Source organism: Salmo salar, chromosome ssa27 (assembly GCF_905237065.1).
Source record: "Salmo salar chromosome ssa27, Ssal_v3.1, whole genome shotgun sequence".
Taxonomy (NCBI): Eukaryota; Metazoa; Chordata; class Actinopteri; order Salmoniformes; family Salmonidae; genus Salmo; species Salmo salar.
This window is the reverse complement of record NC_059468.1, coordinates 36,340,423-36,367,513: the sequence shown is the minus strand read 5'-3', so window position 1 is coordinate 36,367,513 and position 27,091 is coordinate 36,340,423. Positions and strand designations below refer to the sequence as shown.

The window sequence follows — 27,091 nt, the reverse complement described above, 5'->3', positions numbered from 1 at the left end:
AGACAAAGGACATGATCGTGGACTGCAAGAAAAGAAGGGCCGAACAGGCTCCCATTAACATCGATGGGGCTGTAGTGGAGCAGGTTGAGAGTTTCAAGTTCCTTAGTGTCCACATCACCAACAAACTAACATGGTCCAAACACACCAAGACAGTCGTAAAGAGGGCATAACAACACCTTTTCCCCCTCAGGAGACTGAAAAGATTTGGCATGGATCCCCAGATACTCAAAAAGTTCTACAGCTGCACCATCGAGAGCATCCTGACCGGTTGCATCACCGCCTGGTATGGCAACTGCTCGGCATCTGACCGGAAGGTGCTACAGAGGGTAGTGCGTATGCCCAGTACATCACTGGGGCCAAGCTTCCAGCCATCCAGGACCTATTTACTAGGCAGTGTCAGAGGAAAGCCCAAGTGGTATCGGAGTGCCAAGTCTTGGACCAAAAGGTTCCTTAACAGCTTCTACCCCCAAGCCATAAGACTGCTGAACAATTAATCAAATGGACTATTTGCATTCAGCCCCCCCCCCCCATTTATTTTTACACTGCTGCTACTCGCTGTTTATTATCTATGCATAGTCACTTCACCCCTACCTACATGTTGTAATTACTCGATTAACCTCTACCTCCGCACATTGACTCGGTACCGGTGCCCCCGCTACATACAGTTGAAGTCGGAAGTTTACATACACCTTAGCCAAATACATTTAAACTCAGTTTTTCACAATTCCTGACATTTAATCCTAGTAAAAATTCCCTGTTTTAGGTCAGTTAGGATCACCACTTTATTTTAAGAATGTGAAATGTCAGAATAATAGTAGAGAGAATTATTTATTTCAGCTTTTACTTCTTTCATCACATTCCCAGTGGGTCAGAAATGTACATACACTCAATTAGTATTTGGTAGCATTACCTTTAAATTGTTTAACTTGGTTCAAACGTTTCTGGTAGCCTTCCACAAGCTTCCCACAATAAGTTGGGTGAATTTTGGCCCATTCCTCCTGACAGAGCTGGTGTAACTGTCCTTTTGGAAGACCCATTTGTGACCAAGCTTTAACTTCCTGGCTGATGTCTTGAGATGTTGCTTCAATATATCCACGTAATTTTCCATCCTCATGATGCCATCTATTTTGTGAAGTGCACCAGTCCTCCTGCAGCAAAGCACCCCCACAACATGATGCTGCCACCATCGTGCTTCACGGTTGGGATGGTGTTCTTCAGCTTTCAAGCTTCCCCCTTTTTCCTCCAAACATAAGGATGGTCATTATGGCCAAACAGTTCTATTTTTGTTTCATCATAACAGAGGACATTTCTTCAAAAAGTACAATCTTTGTCCCCATGTGCAGTTGCAAACCGTAGTCTGGCTTTTTTATGGCGGTTTTGGAGCAGTGGCTTCTTCCTTGCTGAGCGGCCTTTCAGGTTATGTCGATATAGGACTTGTTTTACTGTGGATATAGATACTTTTGTACCTGTTTCCTCCAGCATCCTCACAAGGTCCTTTGCTGTTGTTCTGGGATTGATTTGCACTTTTCGCACCAAAGAACGTTCATCTCTAGGAGACAGAACGCGTCTCCTTCCTGAGCGGTATGACGGCTGCGTGGTCCCATGGTGTTTATACTTGCGTACTGTTGTTTGTGCAGATGAATGTGGTACCGTCAGGCGTTTGGAAATTGCTCCCAAGGATGAACCAGACAATTTTCCTTCTGAGGTCTTGGCTGATTTCTTTTGATTTTCCCATGATATCAAGCAAAGAGGCACTGAGTTTGAAGGTAGGCCTTGAAATACATCCACAGGTACACCTCCAATTGACTCAAATGATGTCATTTAGCCTATCAGAAGCTTCTAAAGTCATTACATAATTTTCTGTAATTTTCCAAGCTGTTTAAAGGCACAGTCAACTTAGTGTATGTAAACTTCTGACCCACTGGAATTGTGATACAGTGAATTATAAGTGAAATAATCTGTCTGTAACAATTGTTGGAAAAATTACTCTTGTCATGCACAAAGTAGATGTCCTAACCGACTTGCCAAAACTATAGTTTGTTAACAAGAAATTTGTGGAGTGGTTGAAAAACGAATTTTAATGACTCCAACCTAAGTGTATGTAAACTTCTGACTTCAACTGTAGCTTCGTTATTGTTATTTTATTGTGTTACTTTTTATAATCTTTTACTTTCTTGAACTGCATTGTTGGTTAAGGGCTTGTAAGTAGGCATTTCACTGTAAGGTCTACACTTGTTGTATTCAGGTCGAATATAACAAATAAAGTTTGATTTGATTTGATATTCCATATATTTATATATAATGCAATACTTTTGACGAGGGAAATAGGGTGCCATTTGTGAAGCAGTCCTGGTCTAGGTTGATGAAGTAAGAGGAATGCTCAGCCCTGTTGTTGATTGGCTGAGAGCTGTAGACAGGTTATATGCTGTTTAGGTGTTCTGTTTGATTGAGCTGGTTAGAAGGGGATTTCCTGGTTGCCAAACACACACACACACACACACACACACACACACACACACACACACACACACACACACACACACACACACACACACACACACACACACACACACACACACACACACACACACACACACACACACACACACACACACACACACACACACTTCCTCCTCCAAGGAATCAAATAGTAATGGGCACGAAGGCAACCTCCTGCACTGATGATCCCCTCTCATATTCCACCAAAGCCACCATGTGTCGACATGTCATCCCCCACAGTGAAAGAACCCAGCACTGTGTGTGTGTGTGTTTTGTGTGTGTGTGTGTGTGTGTGTGTGTGTGTGTGTGTGTGTGTGTGTGTGTGTGTGTGTGTGTGTGTGTGTGTGTGTGTGTGTGTGTGTGTGTTTTGTGTGCCAACCCCGCTGTGCAAATCCAGATTGGCGACTGGTTATTTTCTGTTCATGTGGTATATAAAGGCACACTGAGGTTTGGCACTGGCTCTAGCTAGCTTTCTCAGGCTGCTCAGTTTGATGCTGTGGCTCTCCCTGTCTGTCCTTGACTGACCCTCCAGGGAGAGTGAGCTAAAGCGTCCCACAGCTGCCCCATTCAAGGCCCCAGTGTTGGCCCGAAGCTGGAGGCCATCCCTGGGGCTCTCGGCCACACAAAGAGCCCCTCACATGGAAGCCAGGAGCTGCCTTGTACCACTTTGTCACCCTGGTGTTAGAGGGAAGTTTATCATCAGCCACTGGCACTGCTTCTCATTTGTATTTTTTTACAGCTCTGATTCTGAAAGGTGTGTCTGTTTCCCTCTCTCTCTCTCTTTCTCTCTCGCTCTCTTTCTTTTTTTCTCTCTTTCTTTGACGTCCCGGTTGTTTCTCTGTAATTCCCCGTGTGAGTCAGGCAGTGAGGTCACAGCGCTCAAAGACGGAGTCGGGTTGGAGTTCAAAGGCCCCGCCAAGCCTCTTATCTACTCCTACCAGGCTGGAACGCCTTCTCTGCTTCACATCCTGCCTTACAAGGCTCCTTCTATGGGCCCTTCCTGTCACTATGTTAAATACCCATATAGAGATTCTATTATTCACTGATGTGGACTATGGACATACCATCAGGACAGACAGGAACACAGAGGGAGTGAGTTAATAAACTCCCACAAGTCACAGAGGCTTGAGGAAGTGCACTGCTTGGGTAACTGAGCCGTCCGTTAGCTTGATACGATGATTTTATTTTCGAGGTAACCAGGTTAAGCACTAATGTACTGTATGGACTTGTTTGTGAGGCTTGACAGACATATTTTCTCCCTCTAATCATGTGTGGAAGGGCCCCAGCAGCAGATAAATGAATGATTCCTTCCTGTGACGCTCCACTCCTTTAGACACTTGTCTGCTCTCTGTTGTCGCCGTGGTGACGAATCACTGGCCTGTGTGATTTGACCCAGGGCAAGGTCATAAATCTCAAGGCATTGGCCCCGTCCTGCCACCGCATACAGAGAGAGAGAGAGAGAGAGAGAGCAAGAGAGAGAGATAATTTCCGGAAAAGTTCTGCAGTGCAAAGGAGTAAGAAAGAGGAGTGAAAGTAAAGAAGGAACGAGGTCAGGAAATGCTTGGCTGAAAGGTAACTTACATTTTCCCATGTTTAACATCTACGCTGGCAGGGGTCAGGGGTCAGCCCAGATATTTCTCATCCGCTCTTCCCGCTTTTTTTACTTTCTCAGAAGTCAAGAAGGACATCTATATAATGAATAATGAATGATTAATGAAGTCAAGAAGGACATCTATATAATGAATAATGAATGATTAATGAAGTCAAGAAGGACATCTAAATAATGAATAATGAATGATTAATGAAGTCAAGAGGGACATCTAAATAATGAATGAATAACGAAGTCAAGAAGGACATCTTAATAATGAATTAATTTCTGGAAAGTAAACAGGAAATGACCGTGCCATCATTAAAACTACCCCCTATCAGTATAATCACATTAAAGTTGGGTCCTGTCTTGAGAAGCCCTTTGATCAGAGGGAATAAAATATTATCCTTTTTAGCGATGTAATCAGTGTGTGTGTGTGTGTGTGTGTGTGTGTGTGTGTGTGTGTGTGCTCCCTTTTGCCCCTCTTTATGCCCAATCTCTGTTTGGATTTTGATTTGGCCACATGGTCACACCGTCATCATGGAGACGGCTGATTGAGGCCTCTTGGGTTTGTCCACGTAATTGCCTGCATTAATTAGTTTGTCACTTTAATAGGCCACCGTTGCTCCGAGCTGTGGACGGGAACATTCGGCGAAAAGCTGGAAAAGTAACCTATAATAACACTGTAAAGCTATCCGACTGTGATTCAGCAACCGCAGGTGCCCCCCTGAAACCCCCCTTGAAACCCCCCTTGAAACCAAGAGGCAAGGCTATTAAAGGAACTCTGCCACAGCCCTTCCCTTTGGAGTGACAGCAGGAATAACCACTCTCCTCTACGTTCTGAATCACCAATTGGGTGGCAGCAGATTGAATTTCACTGGTACCCACATATATCCTGGAGTCTGCCTGCATGACTCCTGCCCTCCCTCAGTGACAAAGCTGACAGAGGCTAACAGTAGATGGGGGATGGAAGGTGGGGGGTGAGTGGGGATGGTGGAATGGTAGGTAATATGAGAGAAGGTGTCGGCATGCTTCAGTTCTGCTGGGTAAAGGTGTCGGCATGCTTCAGTTCTGCTGGGTAAAGGCGCCAGCATGCTTCAGTTCTGCTGGGTAAAGGTGTCGGCATGCTTCAGTTCTGCTGGGTAAAGGCGCCAGCATGCTTCAGTTCTGCTGGGTAAAGGCGCCAGCATGCTTCAGTTCTGCTGGGTAAAGGCGCCAGCATGCTTCAGTTCTGCTGGGTAAAGGCGCCAGCATGCTTCAGTTCTGCTGGGTAAAGGTGTCGGCATGCTTCAGTTCTGCTGGGTAAAGGTGTCAGCATGCTTCAGTTCTGCTGGGTAAAGGTGTCGGCATGCTTCAGTTCTGCTGGGTAAAGGTGTCAGCATGCTTCAGTTCTGCTGGGTAAAGGCGCCTGCATGCTTCAGTTCTGCTGGGTAAAGGCGGCAGCATGCTTCAGTTCTGCTGGGTAAAGGTGTCGGCATGCTTCAGTTCTGCTGGGTAAAGGTGTCAGCATGCTTCAGTTCTGCTGGGTAAAAGCGTCAGCATGCTTCAGTTTTTGCAAAGGAAATCTTAGTCTCGCAATTTTACATTTAAGTCATTTAGCAGACACTCTTATCCAGAGCGACTTACAGTAGTGAATGCATACATTTCATTTCATCCATTTTTTTTTTTTTTTGTACTGGCCCCCCATGGGAATCGAACCCACAACCCTGGCGTTGCAAACACCATGCTCTACCAACTGAGCCACAGGAAGGCTATTTTACATCTACCTAAGATGTTTGGTGCAGTATTTCTCAATGAAAAAATCTGCATGAAAACGAGTCGTCTCTCATTAAATGATAACGAAGACTTTATTGAAGAATTCCTACGGTTGATCAATCATGGACGAAGGGTCGTAGACTTTGACTTCTGAACTTTAGCTGGCAATCAGGAAAAAAATGTTGTGTGTCCAAACAGATGAAAAATGTCATCATAATATATGCACAAACCCTTCTGAAACTGTTTCGGCTGGGAAGCATGCGGACGCCTTAAAGGGATGGAAGGACAAGGAGGGAGAGATGGGGGACGAATAGATGAATGGAAGCAATAGAATCATCCCATTCGGTTGGAACAAACGGGGTCAAATGTTGGAAGAGTCATTATCACCATTAGTGTGACCCTGATGGGACCGTTGTTGGAAGAGTCATTATCACCATTAGTGTGACCCTGATGGGACCGTTGTTGGAAGAATCATTATCACCATTAGTGTGACCCTGATGGGACCGTTGTTGGAAGAGTCATTATCACCATTAGTGTGACCCTGATGGGACCGTTGTTGGAAGAGTCATTATCACCATTAGTGTGACCCTGATGGGACCGTTGTTGGAAGAGTCATTATCACCATTAGTGTGACCCTGATGGGACCGTTGTTGGAAGAGTCATTATCACCATTAGTGTGACCCTGATGGGACCATTGTTGGAAGAGTCATTATCACCATTAGTGTGACCCTGATGGGACCGTTGACACATGTCATCAGGTCATCAGCGTGTGATGGAGCAATGAGACGATAACATCATAGTGGGTCTTTTTACACACACTCACACCTACAAGCACACACACACACACGCACAGTTACACACAGTCACACCTACCTGCCTCCACACAAAGTTACACAAACACAAAGTTACCTCCTCCTTAAAGAACAAGTCTGGTCAATATTTACCGAACCGCCATTAGGAGCTCCAAGTACCCTGGCCGGGCCCGCCGCAACAGCAAAGCTTGCTGGGTAAACAGAGGGTGTATATGGGAAATACATGAGCAGTATGCACCTGGCATCGCCTGAGAGGACTCAGTGACAGAAAGAAGGGAGCACAAAGTGGCCGTTTACGTCCCAAATGGCACCCTATTCCCTTTATAGTACACTACTTTTAACAAAGAGCCTATAGTGATCTGGTAAAAGTAGTGCACTATATAGGGTATAGGGTGCCAGTTAGGACACAGACCTGACATGTACCTGTTGAGTGTCCAGACTGGTCCCGGTGGCTTTCTGCCTTCAACAGGTACTGTATTAGCCATCTCTATGGAGTTGAAGAGAGGGGAACTCCAAACAGAGATCTCCTTGTGTTCAATGTCCATTCGCTGCAACTTTCCCACACAAAGTCACACCATAGGGAGTAGTAGGGAATACGGAGAGCGCAACAAGGACCTTCTAGTCCAGGACTTTTCTTTTGACGTTTTCTGCTGTATCTGGTAGCACATGTACCCAATCAAAGGTACACGTGTGTGTCTGCGTGAGAAAAATAGAATGTAGAAGGATTGTTTGTTCCCATGTTTCAATAACAGACATGCCCATATAACCTGTGCCCCCGCACACTGACTCGGTACCGGTACCCCCTGTATATAGCCTCCACATTGACTCTGTACCGGTACCCCCTGTATATAGCCTCCACATTGACTCTGTACCAGTAACCCCTGTATATAGCCTCCACATTGACTCTGTTCTGGTACCCCCTGTATATAGCCTCCACATTGATTTTGTACCAGTACCCCCTGTATATAGCCTCCACAATGACTCTGTACCAGTACCCCCTGTATATAGTCTCCACATTGACTCTGTACCGGTAACCCCTGTATAAAGCCTCCACATTGACTCTGTACCAGTAACCCCTGTATATATCCTCCACATTGACTCTGTTCTGGTACCCCCTGTATATAGCCTCCACATTGATTCTGTACCGGTACCCCCTGTATATAGCCTCCACATTGACTCTGTACCAGTACCCCCTGTATATAGCCTCCACATTGACTCTGTACCGGTACCCCCTGTATATAGCCTCCACATTGACTCTGTACAGGTAACCCCTGTATATAGCGTCCACATTGACTCTGTACAGGTAACCCCTGTATATAGCCTCCACATTGACTCTGTACAGGTACCCCCTGTATATAGCCTCCACGTTGACTCTGTTCTGGTACCCCCTGTATATAGCCTCCACATTGACTCTGTACAGGTAACCCCTGTATATAGCCTCCACATTGACTCTGTTCTGGTACCCCCTGTATATAGTCTCCACATTGACTCTGTACAGGTACACCCTGTATATAGCCTCCACATTGACTCTGTACCGGTACCCCCTGTATATAGCCTCCACATTGACTCTGTTCTGGTACCCCCTGTATATAGTCTCCACATTGACTCTGTACAGGTACCCCCTGTATATAGCCTCTACATTGACTCTGTACTGGTACCCCCTGTATAAAGCCTCCACATTGACTCTGTACAGGTACCCCCTGTATATAGCCTCCACATTGACTCTGTACAGGTAACCCCTGTATATAGCCTCCACATTGACTCTGTTCTGGTACCCCCTGTATAAAGCCTCCACATTGACTCTGTACCGGTACCCCCTGTATATAGCCTCCACATTGACTCTGTAGCAGTAACCCCTGTATATAGCCTCCACATTGACTCTGTTCTGGTACCCCCTGTATATAGCCTCCACATTGACTCTGTACAGGTAACCCCTGTATATAGCCTCCACATTGACTCTGTACAGGTAACCCCTGTATATAGCCTCCACATTGACACTGTACTGGTACCCCCTGTATAAAGCCTCCACATTGACTCTGTTCTGGTACCCCCTGTATATAGTCTCCACATTGACTCTGTACAGGTACCCCCTGTATATAGCCTCCACATTGACTCTGTACTGGTACCCCTGTATAAAGCCTCCACATTGACTCTGTTCTGGTACCCCCTGTATAAAGCCTCCACATTGACTCTGTTCTGGTACCCCCTGTATATAGTCTCCACATTGACTCTGTACAGGTACCCCCTGTATATAGTCTCCACATTGACTCTGTACAGGTACCCCCTGTATATAGCCTCCACATTGACTCTGTACTGGTACCCCTGTATAAAGCCTCCACATTGACTCTGTTCTGGTACCCCCTGTATATAGTCTCCACATTGACTCTGTACCGGTACCCCCTGTATAAAGCCTCCACATTGACTCTGTTCTGGTACCCCCTGTATATAGTCGCCACATTGACTCTGTACCGGTACCCCCTGTATAAAGCCTCCACATTGACTCTGTTCTGGTACCCCCTGTATATAGCCTCCACATTGACTCTGTTCTGGTACCCCCTGTATAAAGCCTCCACATTGACTCTGTTCTGGTACCCCCTGTATATAGCCTCCACATTGACTCTGTTCTGGTACCCCCTGTATATAGCCTCCACATTGACTCTGTTCTGGTACCCCCTGTATAAAGCCTCCACATTGACTCTGTTCTGGTACCCCCTGTATATAGCCTCCACATTGACTCTGTACTGGTACCCCCCTGTATATAGCCTCCACATTGACTCTGTACCGGTACCCCCTGTATATAGCTTCCACATTGACTCTGTACCAGTACCCCCTGTATATAGCCTCCACATTGACTCTGTACTGGTACCCCCCTGTATAAAGCCTCCACATTGACTCTGTTCTGGTACCCCCTGTATATAGCCTCCACATTGACTCTGTTCTGGTACCCCCTGTATAAAGCCTCCACATTGACTCTGTTCTGGTACCCCCTGTATATAGCCTCCACATTGACTCTGTACTGGTACCCCCCTGTATATAGCCTCCACATTGACTCTGTACCGGTACCCCCTGTATATAGCTTCCACATTGACTCTGTACCAGTACCCCCTGTATATAGCCTCCACATTGACTCTGTACCGTAATACCCTGTATATAGCCTCCACATTGACTCTGTACCGTAATACCCTGTATATAGCCTCCACATTGACTCTGTACCGTAATACCCTGTATATAGCCTCCACATTGACTCTGTACCGTAATACCCTGTATATAGCCTCCACATTGACTCTGTACCGTAATACCCTGTATATAGCCTCCACATTGACTCTGTACCGTAATACCCTGTATATAGCCTCCACATTGACTCTGTACCGTAATACCCTGTATATAGCCTCCACATTGACTCTGTACCGTAATACCCTGTATATAGCCTCCACATTGACTCTGTACCGTAATACCCTGTATAAAGCCTCGTTATTGTTATTTTATTGTTGCTCTTTTATTTTTTACTTTCGTTTATTTAGTAAATATTTTTCTTAACAGGTCTACAGCTGTTGTATTCTGCGCATGTAACAAATGCAATTTGATTTGATGCATTATTTCAGTCAGTCAGAGCTGGGCTGACTCACACCAACCTATAGTGAGTAAACGTTTAGTCTGTGGCCATATAGGTCCTATGGGATGGTGTATGGGTAGGAATGCCAACAATGAGCACCTTAAATCACACAGGGAGAGGATGCACAAATCTGGCTAGATGAGAACCATATGGTGTTCTTCTATAGCAGTCTACACTCAGGGTCTTCACTCAGGGTCTACACTCAGGGTCTTCACTCAGGGTCTTCACTCAGGGTCTTCACTCAGGGTCTACACTCAGGGTCTACACTCAGGGTCTACACTCAGGGTCTTCACTCAGGGTCTACACTCAGGGTCTTCACTCAGGGTCTTCACTCAGGGTCTTCACTCAGGGTCTACACTCAGGGTCTACACTCAGGGTCTTCACTCAGGGTCTACACTCAGGGTCTACACTCAGGGTCTACACTCAGGGTCTTCACTCAGGGTCTACACTCAGGGTCTTCACTCAGGGTCTTCACTCAGGGTCTACACTCAGGGTCTACACTCAGGGTCTTCACTCAGGGTCTACACTCAAGGTCTACACTCAGGGTCTTTCCCCAGAGTCTACATCTGTGTCTCTCTGTCTCTGTCTCTCTGTCTCTGTCTCTGTCTTTCTCTCTCCCTCTCTGTCTCGCTCTCTACCTCCGTCTCGCTCTCTCCCTCTGTCTCTGTCTCTCTCCCTCTCTCGCTCTCTCTCTCTCCCTCACTGTCTCTCTCTCTGTCTCTGTGTCTCTCCCTCTCTCTCTCTGTGTCTCTCCCTCTCGATCTGTCTCTCCCTCTCTCTCTATGTCTCTCTCTCTGTCTCTCTCTCCCTCCCTCTGTCTCTGTCCACTGAGGCATTCATCTTAGTCTGGTGGATGGATGGGGTCTAATGCTGGGGTTATACCTTTGATCATTCAGATGTTTATTTGTCAATGAGAGGAGGTATTAGAACGGCTACACAGGGACTAAAGAAGAGACCTCTGAGTGCATCCCAACTGGCACCCTATTCCCTATATAGTGCACTACGTTTGACCCTAGCCCTATAAGCCTATGCACTACTTAGGGCATAGGGTGCCATTTCAGAGGCAGTCTCTCTGTCGTTAGAACTGGAAGGCGTATGTATGGTTCCCGTTTTCCAGCCCTGGGACGTAGACCATGGCTTTTCTGTGACATTTCTGGCCATAGCTCCGCTGCCTAAGTGGTTGGATCTAGCCTTCTCCCACATCATTGGCCCTTTGCTTGCCAGGCTTCTGTTTATCACATGGTTGGGTTTGGAGGGTGCTCCGCGAGTAGGCTGAGACATGCACAGCTGAGACATGCACAGTCAGGACTGATTTGGTCTGAGTCGTTATTACTGCTGCAGGGTCACATAAGGAGAGGACTGACTGGGGCTGCATCCCAAATCGAACCCTATTACTTATATAGTGCACTACTTTTGGCCCTGGTCAAAAGTAGTATAGGGTGCAATTTGGGACACTAACAGAGAACAGGGTCATTCATATACACTAGTCACCAAACGGAAGAAAACAGACTGAAAAGGGCATGGAGGGGAGGGGGAATACTTGAACATGTCCAATAGGAAACATCTGTTTTTGTTTTCCACTGCAAAATGTTTTACTACCGTGTGCTCTAATGAATGTGACCCAGCTATGATATCAGGAGAGATATGCAGGTTTAGAGTCACAGTGACTCAGGGACTATATTATCAACTCATAGGACATACAGGGTGAATTTACAGGATGTGGGGCTAGCAATTGGTAGCCTGGTTACCAGTCTGTTTGTGACATCATGCCACTACTTGGTAGCCTGGGTACCAGTCTGTTTGTGACATCATGCCACTACTTGGTAGCCTGGGTACCAGTCTGTTTGTGACATCATGCCACTACTTGGTAGCCTGGGTACCAGTCTGTTTGTGACATCATGCCACAACTTGGTAGCCTGGGTACCAGTCTGTTTGTGACATCATGCCACAACTTGGTAGCCTGGGTACCAGTCTGTTTGTGACATCATGCCACAACTTGGTAGCCTGGGTACCAGTCTGTTTGTGACATCATGCCACAACTTGGTAGCCTGGGTACCAGTCTGTTTGTGACATCATGCCACTACTTGGTAGCCTGGGTAATAGTCTGTTTGTGACATCATGCCACAACTTGGTAGCCTGGGTACCAGTCTGTTTGTGACATCATGCCACTACTTGGTAGCCTGGGTACCAGTCTGTTTGTGCCATCATGCCACTCGTTGGCATGACAATATGAAACAAACTGACTGGTACCCAGGCTAAGCATTTGTAGGGCTAACACTGTTGGAACTGTCATGAACCTGTTGCCATGTGTTGTTTCTTCCGCCGCGCCCCTGCTGTGGACAGGTGGTGACCCCGACAGGAGTGGGACAGTCCTATGCCTACAGCGCTGGTCAGCATAACCAACAGGACCTCTATGATGTTCCTCCCATGAGACCACAGGGGGTAGGTGTCTCACTTAACTGCACACGGTCTATAGCAATCCCTATTTCAATCCATCAGGACGAGTCCAAAATGGAACCTTTCACCGTATGCAATTAGCTACTGTATATGAAACGCAGCTGTGCAGGGACATGGCCAAACGGAGTGCACTATAAAGGGAACAGGGAGCAATTTCAGACACAGCCTCTGTGTTTCACATAGCTAATTCTGCCTTGTAAATGTAATGTCATCCATGGTATCCTGATTTGGGAATGTCTCTGTGTTTTCCAGGTGTATGACATTCCTCCTGGGAAACTGATGGGCTCACACTCTCCCGGACAACATGGGAATGCTCGTCCCCAAGGAGGAATCTATGATATTCCTCCATCCACTCAAATGGACCCTCGGACACAAGGGGTTTACGATATCCCTCCCTCCACGCAAGGGGTATGTCTGGGACCACTCACACACAGAAACACTGCCCACATGGAGAGACTGCTTACAGAAGGCCTGTAGGAAGCACTAGCCGATTATGTTACTATGCGTTTATTGATACAGGTCCTAGTTTTCCTCTTAATTGCCTCGTAATAAATGAATAATATGTCAAATGATCATATTTATGACTTCTTTGCGGTTCCCTAAATGAAAGCGTTGCCTGCCAAAATAGCGTTCTCTCTCGCAGGGAAAGTCAAGGAATAAATTATTACTTCTCTTGGGCTATGTACCAAATGGCACCCTATTCCCTATATAGTGCATACTTTTAACCAGGGCCAATCGGGATGTGGTAGAAAGGAGTGGTCAAAAGTAGTGCACTATGTAGGGAATAGGGTGCCATTTGAGACGTGGCCTGGGTCGTCTTATATTAACTTCCGGGCCTGTCCAGGACCAGCCCAGGCTTAGTGACATCATAATAGCCAGTGTTCCAGGCCTATCCAGGACCAGCCCAGGCTTAGTGACATCATAATAGCCAGTGTTCCAGGCCTATCCAGGACCAGCCCAGGCTTAGTGACATCATAATAGCCAGTGTTCCAGGCCTATCCAGGACCAGCCCAGGCTTAGTGACATCATAATAGCCAGTGTTCCAGGCCTATCCAGGACCAGCCCAGGCTTAGTGACATCATAATAGCCAGTGTTCCAGGCCTATCCAGGACCAGCCCAGGCTTAGTGACATCATAATAGCCAGTGTTCCAGGCCTATCCAGGACCAGCAGGCTTAGTGACATCATAATAGCCAGTGTTCCAGGCCTATCCAGGACCAGCCCAGGCTTAGTGACATCATAATAGCCAGTGTTCCAGGCCTATCCAGGACCAGCAGGCTTAGTGACATCATAATAGCCAGTGTTCCAGGCCTATCCAGGACCAGCCCAGGCTGAGTGACATCATAATAGCCAGTGTTCCAGGCCTATCCAGCACCAGCAGGCGTAGTGAAATCATAATAGCCAGTGTTCCAGGCCTATCCAGGACCAGCCCAGGCTTAGTGACATCTTAATAGCCAGTGTTCCAGGCCTATCCAGGACCAGCAGGCTTAGTGACATCTTAATAGCCAGTGTTCCAGGCCTATCCAGGACCAGCAGGCTTAGTGACATCATAATAGCCAGTGTTCCAGGCCTATCCAGGACAAGCAGGCTTAGTGACATCATAATAGCCAGTGTTCCAGGCCTATCCAGGACCAGCAGGCTTAGTGACATCATAATAGCCAGTGTTCCAGGCCCATCCAGGACCAGCAGGCTTAGTGACATCATAATAGCCAGTGTTCCAGGCCTATCCAGGACCAGCAGGCTTAGTGACATCATAATAGCCAGTGTTCCAGGCCTATCCAGGACCAGCAGGCTTAATGACATCATAATAGCCAGTGTTCCAGGCCTATCCAGGACCAGCCCAGGCTTAGTGACATCTTAATAGCCAGTGTTCCAGGCCTATCCAGGACCAGCAGGCTTAGTGACATCTTAATAGCCAGTGTTCCAGGCCTATCCAGGACCAGCAGGCTTAGTGACATCATAATAGCCAGTGTTCCAGGCCTATCCAGGACAAGCAGGCTTAGTGACATCATAATAGCCAGTGTTCCAGGCCTATCCAGGACCAGCAGGCTTAGTGACATCATAATAGCCAGTGTTCCAGGCCTATCCAGGACCAGCAGGCTTAGTGACATCATAATAGCCAGTGTTCCAGGCCTATCCAGGACCAGCAGGCTTAGTGACATCATAATAGCCAGTGTTCCAGGCCTATCCAGGACCAGCAGGCTTAGTGACATCATAATAGCCAGTGTTCCAGGCCTATCCAGGACCAGCAGGCTTAGTGACATCATAATAGCCAGTGTTCCAGGCCTATCCAGGACCAGCCCAGGCTTAGTGACATCATAATAGCCAGTGTTCCAGGCCTATCCAGGACCAGCAGGCTTAGTGACATCATAATAGCCAGTGTTCCAGGCCTATCCAGGACCAGCAGGCTTAGTGACATCATAATAGCCAGTGTTCCAGGCCTATCCAGGACCAGCAGGCTTAGTGACATCATAATAGCCAGTGTTCCAGGCCTATCCAGGACCAGCAGGCTTAGTGACATCATAATAGCCAGTGTTCCAGGCCTATCCAGGACCAGCAGGCTTAGTGACATCATAATAGCCAGTGTTCCAGGCCTATCCAGGACCAGCAGGCTTAATGACATCATAATAGCCAGTGTTCCAGGCCTATCCAGGACCAGCAGGCTTAGTGACATCATAATAGCCAGTGTTCCAGGCCTATCCAGGACCAGCAGGCTTAATGACATCATAATAGCCAGTGTTCCAGGCCTGTACAGGCCCAGCAGGCTTAGGGACATCAGTTGCTTTGTACAGTAATAACCAGTGTTCCAGGCCTGTCCAGGCCCACCAAAGGGACATCAGTTGCTTTGTAATAACCAGTGTTCCAGGCCTGTCCAGGCCCAGCCAAGGTTTAGGGACATCAGTTGCTGTGTAATTGTAACGCAGGTTGTCTATAGGGGACCAAGGCGCAGCGAGTAGAGTGCTCATATTTACTTTATTAATGAAACACTTAACAAAAACAACAAAACGACCACCATACCATCAGGTAACACATACAAAACGGAAAACAACTACCCACAAAAACCCAGGAAGAAAAACCCCTACTTAAATATGATCTCCAATCAGAGGCAACGAGGACCAGCTGCCTCCAATTGGAGATCAACCCAAAAAAACAACAACATAGAAATAGAAAACCTAGAACACAAACATAGAAATAGAAATCATAGAAAAACACAAAACACCCCCTGTCACGCCCTGACCTACTCTACTATAGAAAATGACATCTTACAAGGTTCAGGACGTGACAGTAATATCATGAAATATGTGGGAACTCGTTATTTGCGTTGCTCCTAATTACAGTTTGGGTTCAGGAGTGGATTTCAAGGCTAAGTGAAATCACTTACAGCTCACTCATTTTATTTATACAACTCCACTTTAATGCTGCATGATATGTACTGTACCTCACAATCCTTATTCCACTCTGTCAGGACTATACTGGTTTTAAAGGTCTAGCTGTTCATTGCTTATAGTGCTTGCCATATTCAAGTTGATACGGAGTTATTATGGGGGAAGAAATGGAGGAATAGACAGACACCGTATTTAGATTAACACATATAGAATCGACAGAAACTAAACAGTACTTTCAGTTCCTCAATATCTGACAAAAATATTGTGATGCAAAGTGTGCTTGTCATTGATATGGGTAATCTGTTTGTCTGTAACTATGATATTGATATGGGTAAGCTGTATGTCTGTAACTATGATATTGATATGGGTAAGCTGTGTGTCTGTAACTATGATATTGATATGGGTAAGCTGTATGTCTGTAACTATGATATTGATATGGGTAAGCTGTGTGTCTGTTACTATGATATTGATATGGGTAATCTGTATGTCTGTAACTATGATATTGATATGGGTATGCTGTATGTCTGTAACTATGATGTTGATATGGGTAAGCTGTGTGTCTGTAACTATGATATTGATATGGGTAAGCTGTATGTCTGTAACTATGATATTGATATGGGTAAGCTGTGTGTCTGTTACTATGATATTGATATGGGTATGCTGTGTGTCTGTAACTATGATATTGATATGGGTAAGCTGTGTGTCTGTAACTATGATATTGATATGGGTAAGCTGTGTGTCTGTAACTATGATATTGATATGGGTAAGCTGTGTGTCTGTAACTATGATATTGATATGGGTAAGCTGTGTGTCTGTAACTATGATATTGATATGGGTAAGCTGTGTGTCTGTAACTATGATATTGATATGGGTAAGCTGTGTGTCTGTAACTATGATATTGATATGGGTAAGCTGTGTGTCTCTAGCTATGAGGCATTGTTGGTTGAATCGCTGTCTACTCCCCTCCTTACTGTAGTCTGAGGCACTCAACAAATGTTTGTCTTGTCCCTACAGGTGTACTCTGTGCCTCCCTGCTGGAACACCCCAGCCCTCCAGGAGGGGAACTACGATTTCCCCCAGCCTCTCAAACAACACAAACAACAGGAGGGCATCTACGACGTACCCCCTCCCATCTTCACCAAGCCCTCAGCCTCCCTGTCCCCCCAGTCCAACTATGACTTCCCCCCCAGTTCCCAGCCAATTGGCCCCCACCACCTCCAACGCCCTGTCGCCAATGACAACGAGGGAATCTACGACGTGCCGCCCCCCTCGCACCAGCTCTCTGGGGCGGTGCCTCGGGGGGACCTGTATGACATCCCTAGGGGGATGCAGCAGCCCCCCTCCCAGCACCGCTCCACCCCCCAGGAGAGGGACAGGGGGAAGGGCCAAGGCATATATGACATCCCCCCTGCTCTGGGGGACGTGACGGATGGGGTGAATCGCCTGTCCTTCTCCAGTACGGGCTCCACACACAGTTCCATGTCCACCTCCTCCACCTCCACGGTCTCCAGCGCTGAGGGCCGGCTGGCCCTGGATGTGGACCAGGCCGTCCAGAGGCTGTGCCGCCAGCAGCAGGCTGTAGAGGCCTCAGTCGGAGCCCTGCAGAGCCTGGCCTCTTCCCCCCACTGGAGGACTTACCCTTTCATGGAGCGCCATACCAACGAGGTGCGCACCGTGCTGGACCGGGTGCGGGCAGCCCTGGCAGACTTTGTGGTGTTTGGGAGGGGTGCTGCGGCCAACGCCACTGCCCTGTCAGACCCCAGCCTGCACAGTAAGCTGAGGAGGCAGCTGGGGAGGCTGGAGGACTCCCAGCAGATCATCCTGCAGACCTACCAGAGCCTGGAGAACTGCGGCTGGGCCCTCAACACCCTGACCATCTCCAGCGCCTCCAAGCACCAGATCAAGAGTGACGACCTGGATCGCTTTGTCATGGTGTCCAGGACGGTGCCCGATGACGCAAAGCAGCTGGCCTCCTCCATAGGGGGTAACGCTGAACTGCTTTTTAGACGAGCACCCACCATGAACGGGTCCTCCTACCCCAGGGGTGGTACGCCCGAGGAGGCCGTCATCCACCCTCTAACCTCTCCACTCTCAGATAGTGATAACTATAGGGGCCACACCAAGCCCTTTCCTGTGCCCTCCAGCCAAGACAAAGGCAACATGAACAATAGTGAGAAGTGTGTTAAGAGCTGGATGGAGGACTATGACTACGTCCATCTGCAGGTATGACTGACTCTGACTCTAACTCACCACATGGATGTTTATATTTACATTACATTACATTTTGGTAATTTAACAGATGCTCTTACCCAGAGCAAGGTACAGTCGAGCATTCAACTTAGGGTAGCTAGTTAAGACAAAAAAGGTAGCTACAGTTTTTTTTGGGGGGGGGGGTTGTATCATTTGATTTACACAACATGGTTACCATTTTGAAGATGCAAAATATTTTGGGGGGGGTGAAACAAACAAGAAATAAGAAAAAAAAAACAGAATTTGAGCGTGCAAAACTATTCACCCCCCCAAAGTCAATACTTTGTGGAGCCACCTTTTGCAGCAATTACAGCTACAAGTCTCTTGGGATATGTCTCTATAAGCTTGGCACATCTAGCCACTGGGATTTTTGCCCATTCTTCAAGGCAAAACTGCTCCAGCTCCTTCAAGCTGGATGGGTTCCGCTGGTGTACAGTAATCTTTAAGTCATACCACAGATTCTCAATTGGATTGAGGTCTGGGCTTTGACTAGGCCATTCCAAGACATTTAAATGTTTTCCCTTAAACCACTCGAGTGTTGCTTTAGCAGTATGCTTAGGGTCATTGTCCTGCTGGAAGGTGAACCTCTGTCCCAGTCTCAAATCTCTTGAAGAATGAAACTGGTTTCTCTCAAGAATTTCCCTGTATTTAGCGCCATCCGTCATTCCTTCAATTCTCACCAGTTTCCCAGTCCCTGCCGATGAAAAACATCCCCACAGCATGATGCTACCACCACCATGCTTCACTGGGGGGGATGATGTTCTCGGGGTGATGAGAGGTGTTGGGTTTGTGCCAGACATAGCATTTTACCTTGATGGCCAAAAAGCTCAATTTTAGTCTCATCTAACCAGAGTACCTTCTTTATATGTTTGGGGAGTCTCCCACATGCCTTTTGGCGAACATCAAACGTGTTTGCTTATTTTTTTCTCTAAGCAATGGCTTTTTTCTGGCTACTCTTCCATAAAGCCCAGCTCTGTGGAGTGTACGGCTTAAAGTGGTCCTATGGACAGATACTCAGATCTCTGCTGTGGAGCTTTGCAGCTCCTTCAGGGTTATCTTTGGTCTCTTTGTTGCCTCTCTGATTAATGCCCTCCTTGCCTGGTTCTTGAGTTTTGGTGGGCGGCCCTCTCTTGGCTGGTTTGTTGTGGTGCCATATTCTTTCCATTTTTTAATAATGGATTTAATGGTGGTCCATGGGATGTTGAAAGTTATAGATATTTTTTTATATCCCAACACTGATCTGTACTTCTCTACAACTTTGTCCCTGACCTGTTTGGAGAGCTTCTTGATCTTCATGGTGCCGCTTGCTTGGTGGTGCCCCTTGCTTAGTGGTGTTGCAGACTCTGGGGCCTTTCAGAACAGGTGTATATATACAGAGATCATGTGACAGATCATGTGACACTTAGATTGCACACAGGTGGACTTTATTTAACTAATTATGTGACTTCTGAAGGTAATTGGTTGCACCAGATGTTATTTGGGGTCTTCATAGCAAAGGGTTGAATATATATGCACCCACCACTTTTCCGTTTACATTTGTTTAGAATTTTTTTTAAACAAGTAATTTTTTTTATTTCACTTCACCAATTTGGACTATTTTGTGTATGTCCATTACATGAAATCCAAATAAAAATCAATTTAAATTACAGGTTATAATGCAACAAAATAGGAAAAATGCCAAGGGGGTGAATACTTTTGCAAGGCACTGTAGGTAAGATGTTAGCCACTCATGTCAATACATAATCCCTTATGTATGTGTGAGAGCTTGGATGTGAAATTCCTTTACAGCTTCTAAGGTGTGTTGCTGCCTTATTGACCCATGGAAGGTTGACCCTTATTGACCCTTGGAAGGTTGACCCTTATTGACCCTTGGAGGATCTGGTGGTATTCAGGATGTGTGTGCTAGCTGCTTACAGTGTAGAGGTAGTCAGGCTGTATCGGCCTATTGGGTTGTACCATATGTTCATCAAGGAAGAGGCAGATCTTAATCGAGGGGAATGCAAGTAAAGGTTGAATGAGGCTGAATGGTTGAATGAGTATACATGTACCTACCCTCTGTATGTAGCTACCCTCTGTATGTAGCTACCCTCTGTATGTATCTACCCTCTGTATGTATCTACCCTCTGTATGTATCTACCATCTGTATGTACCTACCCTCTGTATGTAGCTACCCTCTGTATGTAGCTACCCTCTGTATGTACCTACCCTCTGTATGTAGCTACCCTCTGTATGTAGCTACCCTCTGTATGTAGCTACCCTCTGTATGTAGCTACCCTCTGTATGTAGCTACCATCTGTATGTAGCTACCCTCTGTATGTAGCTACCCTCTGTATGTAGCTACCCTCTGTATGCACAGTGCATTCGGAAAGTATTTAGACCCCTTTACTTTTTCCACATTTTGTTACGTTACAGCCTTATTCTGAAATTGATTAAATTGTTTTTTCCCTCATCAATCTACACACAATACCCCATAATGACAAAGCAAAAACTGATTTCTAGAATGTTTTACTAATTTATAAAAAATTAAAACATTCTATCACATTTGCATAAGAATTCAGACCCTTTACTCAGTACTTTGTTAAAGCACCTTTGGCAGCGATTACAGCCTCGAGTCTTCTTGGGTATGAGAACTCTGGAGCATGTCTTTCTGTACTTTGCTCAGATCATCTTTCCCTCGACCCTAACTAGTCTCCCGGTCCCTGCCGCTGAAAAACATCCCCACAGCATGATGCTGCCCCCGACATGCTTCAGCTTAGGAGTAGTGCCAGGTTTCCTCCAGACGTGACGCTTGGCATTCAGGCCAAATAGTTAAATTTTGGTTTCATCAGACCATAGAATGTTATTTCAAACTCCAAGTGGGCTGTCATGTGCCTTTTACTGAGGGGTGGCTTCCGTCTGGCCACTCTACCATAAAGGACACCTCCCTGACCAAGGCCCTCTCCCCTGATTGCCAGGCAGCCAGCTCTAGGAAGAGTCTTGGTGGTTCCAAACTTCTGCCATTTAAGAATGATGGAGGCCACTGTGTTCTTGAAGACCTTCAATGCTGCAGAACTATTTTGGTACCTTTCCCCAGATGTGTGCCTCGACACAATCCTGTCTCTGAGCTCTACGGACAATTCCTTCGACCTCATGGCTTGGTTTTTGCTCTGACATGCACTGTCAACTGTGGGACCTTATATGGACACGTGTGTGCCTTTCCAAATCATGTCCAATCAATTGAATTGACCACAGGTGAATCAAATTGTAGAAACATATCAAGGATGATCATAGAAACAGAATGCACCTGAGCTCAATTTTGAGTCTCATAGCAAAGGGTCTAAATACTGAATACTTAATTTTTTTGGTAAATTAGCAAACATTTCTAAAAACCCGTTTTCGCTTTGTCATTATGGGGTATTGTGTGTAGATTGATGAAGGAAAAAAAATATTCTATACATTTTAGAATAACGCTGTAACGTAACAAAATGTGGAAAAAGGGAAGGGGTCTGAATACTTTCCAAATGCACTGTAGCTACCCTATGTATGTAGCCACCCTATGCTGTTTATGTCTGCTGTCTTAATTGAGTTCTCACACTGTTGTTTCTTGTCAGGGAAAAGAGGACTTTGAGCGGCAGCAGAAAGAGCTTCTGGAGAAAGAGAACATCATTAAACAGAGCAAGGTGCAGCTGGGACAGGAACAGGTAAAGGTTTTTTTCTCTCTCCTCTTCTCTGTTCTGTTCTTCTTGTCCCACTGGTCAGACACTGGTTGAATCCAAGTTTTTTCCACGTCATTTCAATGAAATTACGATGATCAAACTTGGAAAAGATGTTGAATTGACATCTGTGCCCAGTAGGTTCTCTGTTCTGTTCTGTCCTCTGTTCTGTTCTACTCTGTTCTGTTCTCCTCTGTTCTGTTCTTCTCTATTCTGTTCTTCTCTATTCTGTTCTTCTCTATTCTGTTCTGTTCTCCTCTGTTCTGTTCTCCTCTGTTCTGTTCTTCTCTATTCTGTTCTCCTCTGTTCTGTTCTCCTCTGTTCTGTTCTTCTCTATTCTGTTCTCCTCTGTTCTGTTCTTCTCTATTCTGTTCTCCTCTGTTCTGTTCTCCTCTGTTCTGTTCTTCTCTATTCTGTTCTGTTCTCCTCTGTTCTGTTCTCCTCTGTTCTGTTCTCCTCTGTTCTGTTCTTCTCTATTCTGTTCTGTTCTTCTCTATTCTGTTCTGTTCTTCTCTGTTCTGTTCTCCTCTGTTCTTCTCTATTCTGTTCTGTTCTCCTCTGTTCTGTTTGTCTCTGTTCTGTTCTTCTCTGTTCTGTTCTCCTCTGTTCTGTTCTGTTTGTCTCTGTTCTGTTCTTGTCTATTCTGTTCTTCTCTGTTCTGTTCTCCTCTGTTCTGTTCTCCTCTGTTCTGTTCTGTTCTCCTCTGTTCTGTTCTGTTTGTCTCTGTTCTGTTTGTCTCTGTTCTGTTCTCCTCTGTTCTGTTCTGTTTGTCTCTCTTCTGTTCTTGTCTATTCTGTTCTGTTCTTCTCTGTTCGGTTCTGTTCTTCTCTGTTCGGTTCTCCTCTGTTCTGTTCTGTTCTCCTCTGTTCTGTTCTGTTCTTCTCTATTCTGTTCTTCTCTGTTTCATACTATTCACATAATTTATGGAACAAACATTATTCAATGAAACACGCAGTGGATTACCTTTCTAGCATGGGTTCATAGAAGGTACCTAGAACAAAGCAGCGCTCAACAGGTACTACATGAACATCTGTCCCACTCTGACAGAACAGCCCACCAGGCAGGTGGCCTCAGGGCACATATACATAGAAGAGGATGAACCTTTTCACTCCTGTAATCCTCCATGAATTATGTTACGCTCTCTATGGAAAAATTATGATAATTCCTTCTGTTTTATACTAATATAATGGAATTGACAGGTAGGATGTACACTGCTCCAAAAAATAAAGGGAACACTAAAATAACACATCCTAGATCTGAATGAATGAAATAATCTTATTAAATACTTTTTTGTTTACATAGTTGAATGTGCTGACAACAAAATCACACAAAAATAATCAATGGAAATCCAATTTATTAACCCATGGAGGTCTGGATTTGGAGTCACATTCAAAATTAAAGTGGAAAACCACACTACAGGCTGATCCAACTTTGATGTAATGTCCTTAAAACAAGTCAAAATGAGGCTCAGTAGTGTGTGTGGCCTCCATGTGCCTGTATGACCTCCCTACAACACCTGGGCATGCTCCTGATGAGGTGGCGGATGATCTCCTGAGGGATCTCCCAGACCTGGACTAAAGCATCCGCCAACTCCTGGACAGTCTGTGGTGCAACGTGGCGTTGGTGGATGGAGCGAGACATGATGTCCCAGATGTGCTCAATTGGATTCAGGTCTGGGGAACGGGCGGGCCAGTCCATAGCATCAATGCCTTCCTCTTGCAGGAACTGCTGACACACTCCAGCCACATGAGGTCTAGCATTGTCTTGCATTAGGAGGAACCCAGGGCCAACCGCACCAGCATATGGTCTCACAAGGGGTCTGAGGATCTCATCTCGGTACCTAATGGCAGTCAGGCTACCTCTGGCGAGCACATGGAGGGCTGTGCGGCCCCCAAAGAAATGCCACCCCACACCATGACTGACCCACCGCCAAACCGGTCATGCTGGAGGATGTTGCAGGCAGCAGAACGTTCTCCACGGCGTCTCCAGACTCTGTCACGTCTGTCACGTGCTCAGTGTGAACCTGCTTTCATCTGTGAAGAGCACAGGGCGCCAGTGGCGAATTTGCCAATCTTGGTGTTCTCTGGCAAATGCCAAACGTCCTGCACGGTGTTGGGCTGTAAGCACAACCCCCACCTGTGGACGTCGGGCCCTCATACCACCCTCATGGAGTCTGTTTCTGACCGTTTGAGCAGACACATGCACATTTGTGGCCTGCTGGAGGTCATTTTGCAGGGCTCTGGCAGTGCTCCTCCTGCTCCTCCTTGCACAAAGGCGGAGGTAGCGGTCCTGCTGCTGGGTTGTTGCCCTCCTACGGCCTCCTCCACGTCTCCTGATGTACTGGCCTGTCTCCTGGTAGCGCCTCCATGCTCTGGACACTACGCTGACAGACACAGCAAACCTTTTTGCCACAGCTCGCATTGATGTGCCATCCTGGATGAGCTGCACTACCTGAGCCACTTGTGTGGGTTGTAGACTCCGTCTCATGCTACCACTAGAGTGAAATCACCGCCAGCATTCAAAAGTGACCAAAACATCAACCAGGAAGCATAGGAACTGAGAAGTGGTCTGTGGTCACCACCTGCACAACCACTCCTTTATTGGGGGTGTCTTGCTAATTGCCTATAATTTCCACCTGTTGTCTATTCCATTTGCACAACAGCATGTGAAATTTATTGTCAATCAGTGTTGCTTCCTAAGTGGACAGTTTGATTTCACAGAAGTGTGATTGACTTGGAGTTACATTGTGTTGTTTAAGTGTTCCCTTTATTTTTTTGAGCAGTATATTTTCATCATGTTTATTGTGTACGAGAGATTTCCATCTCCCGTCTCTCCACAATCCTTAACTAGTTTGTGTAAATATGAAGAAAGAAATATCAACTCTCTTTCAACCTTCACAGATGAACCAGTTCAAGCAATTGGAGCAAGAGGTGATCAAACCAGTGGAGAACGACATCACACTGTGGATCTCCCACCAGCACCCGACAGGCCCCTCCTCCTCCCCGTCAGACACCTCCTCCTCTCCCTCCCCCTCCCTGACAGGAGGCAGGGCCCAGCTGTGTGGGCGGGACCGTCAGCTGCTGGGCTTCTACGCGGAGCAGTGCCAGCAGCACTTTGTCACGTTGCTCAAGGCCGTGGACGCTTTCTTCGGCTGCGTGGGCGCTGGCCAGCCGCCCCGCATCTTTGTGGCACACAGCAAGTTCGTCATCCTCAGCACTCACAAACTGGTATTTATTGGGGATACTCTGTCCAGGCAGGCAGCCACGCCCGAGGTAGCCAACCGGGTGATGAACTCTAGCAATGTGCTTTGCGACCTGCTGAAGACTGTGGTGGGAGCCACTAAGACGGCCGCGTTGCACTACCCCAACACAGCCGCTGTTCAGGACATGGTGGACAGAGTCACGGATCTCTCACACCACGCTCAACAGTTCAAAGAACAGCTGCTGCAGATGGCTGCTTTGTGATAGTTTGTGTTCTCACTACCTGGTCCCCGCCTATTGCACCATAGCATCCAATGTGTATATACCGTATATATCTATATATGTATATTGCTCGTTGTTAATCTTAAGAGTTTTTTGGGGGGGCTGTTCTGTAAATATTTGGCTCTATTTTTGTGTAGAATGTTTTTATATATAGTACCAGTCAAAAGTTTGGATACACCTACTCATTCCAGGTTTTTTCTTTATTTTTACTATATTCTACATTGTAGAATAATAGTGAAGACATCAAAGCTATGAAATGACACACATGGGATCATGTAGTAACCAAAAAAAGTAACCACCCGGTGCCTTGATGACAGCTTTGCACACTCTTGGTATTCTCTCAACCAGCTTCATGAGGTAGTCACCTGGAGTGCATTTCAATTAACAGGTGTGCCTGTTAATTGAGCCAAGGTAGGGGTGGTATACAAAAGATAGCCCTATTTGGTAAAAAAACAAGTCCATATTATGGCAAGAACAGCTCAAATAAGCACAGAGAAACAACAGTCCATCATTACTTTAAGACATGAAGGTCAGTCAATCCGGAAAATTTCAAGAACTTTGAAAGTTTCTTCAAGTGCAATCGCAAAAACCATCAAGCGCTAAGATTAAACTGTCTCTCATGAGGACCGCCACAGGAAAGGAAGACCCAGAGTTACCTCTGCTGCAGAGGATAAGTTCATTAGAGTTACCAGCCTCAGAAATTGCAGCCCAAATAAATGCTTCACAGAGTTCAAGTAACAGACACATCTCAACATCAACTGTTCAGAGGAGACTGCGTGAATCAGGCCTTCATGGTCGAATTGCTGCAAAGAAACCAGTACTAAAGGACACCAATAATAAGAAGAGACTTGCTTGGGCCAAGAAACACGAGCAATGGACATTAGACCACTGGAAATCTATCCTTTGGTCTGATGAGTCAAAATTTGAGATTTTTAGTTCCAACCGCAATGTCTTTGTAAAACACAGAGTAAGTGAACGATTGATCTTTGCATGTGTGGTTCCCACCGTGAAGCATGGAGGAGGTGGTTTGATGGTGTGGGGGTGCTTTGCTGGTGACACTGTCATGATTTATTTAGAATTCAAGACACACTTAACCAGCATGGCCACCACAGCATTCTGCAGCGATACACCATCCAATTTGGTTTGCGCTTAGTGGGACTTTCATTTGTTTTTCAACAGTCACTGAACCCTCCGGAACTTTCATCACGCACACCTGTCCCCTATTCCCAGAGATTAGTATTGTATATATGTGCCCTTTGGTTTCCATGGTCGTGTCGATTATTGTTACAATGTCCGTTAGTGCGTGTGCGTGTGAGTACCTGTGCTGTGTGTTTTGGGCTTTCGTGCCATTGTGGATTGTGCAGATGATTACGGGTCTCGTCCCATGTGTTAATCATTGTGCGTGTGTTATTTATTCAAGGTACTCCTCGCTCTTTTGTTTGGGTTTCAACCCTGTGTTTTTGTTACATGTTTGTTTGATCTTCGTTCCCATGTCTTTACATGGCACGCCGTAATTTGGTGCTTAATAAAAAAAAATATTACCCATTCCTGCGTCTGTC

The 27,091-nt window shown here is 46.2% G+C and overlaps 1 protein-coding gene across 3 annotated transcripts in view; it reads left to right on the top strand.

The window, feature by feature from the left end:
• The window catches only part of LOC106589023 (enhancer of filamentation 1), a 78,262-nt gene extending 52,385 nt beyond the window's left edge, over positions 1–25,877 (top strand). Inside the window, exons 3-7 of one of the 3 annotated variants that reach the window (XM_045709269.1) lie at positions 12,611–12,709; positions 12,977–13,132; positions 17,123–18,331; positions 21,949–22,038; positions 24,951–25,877. In XM_045709269.1, the coding sequence (XP_045565225.1) occupies positions 12,611–12,709; positions 12,977–13,132; positions 17,123–18,331; positions 21,949–22,038; positions 24,951–25,514 (2,118 nt within the window). In that variant the 3' untranslated portion in view covers positions 25,515–25,877. The remainder of the gene's footprint in view (positions 1–12,610; positions 12,710–12,976; positions 13,133–17,122; positions 18,332–21,948; positions 22,039–24,950) is intronic. The other 2 variants (XM_045709270.1, XM_014178662.2) reach the window with 2 other exon arrangements.
• Positions 25,878–27,091: the final 1,214 nt, after the last annotated feature.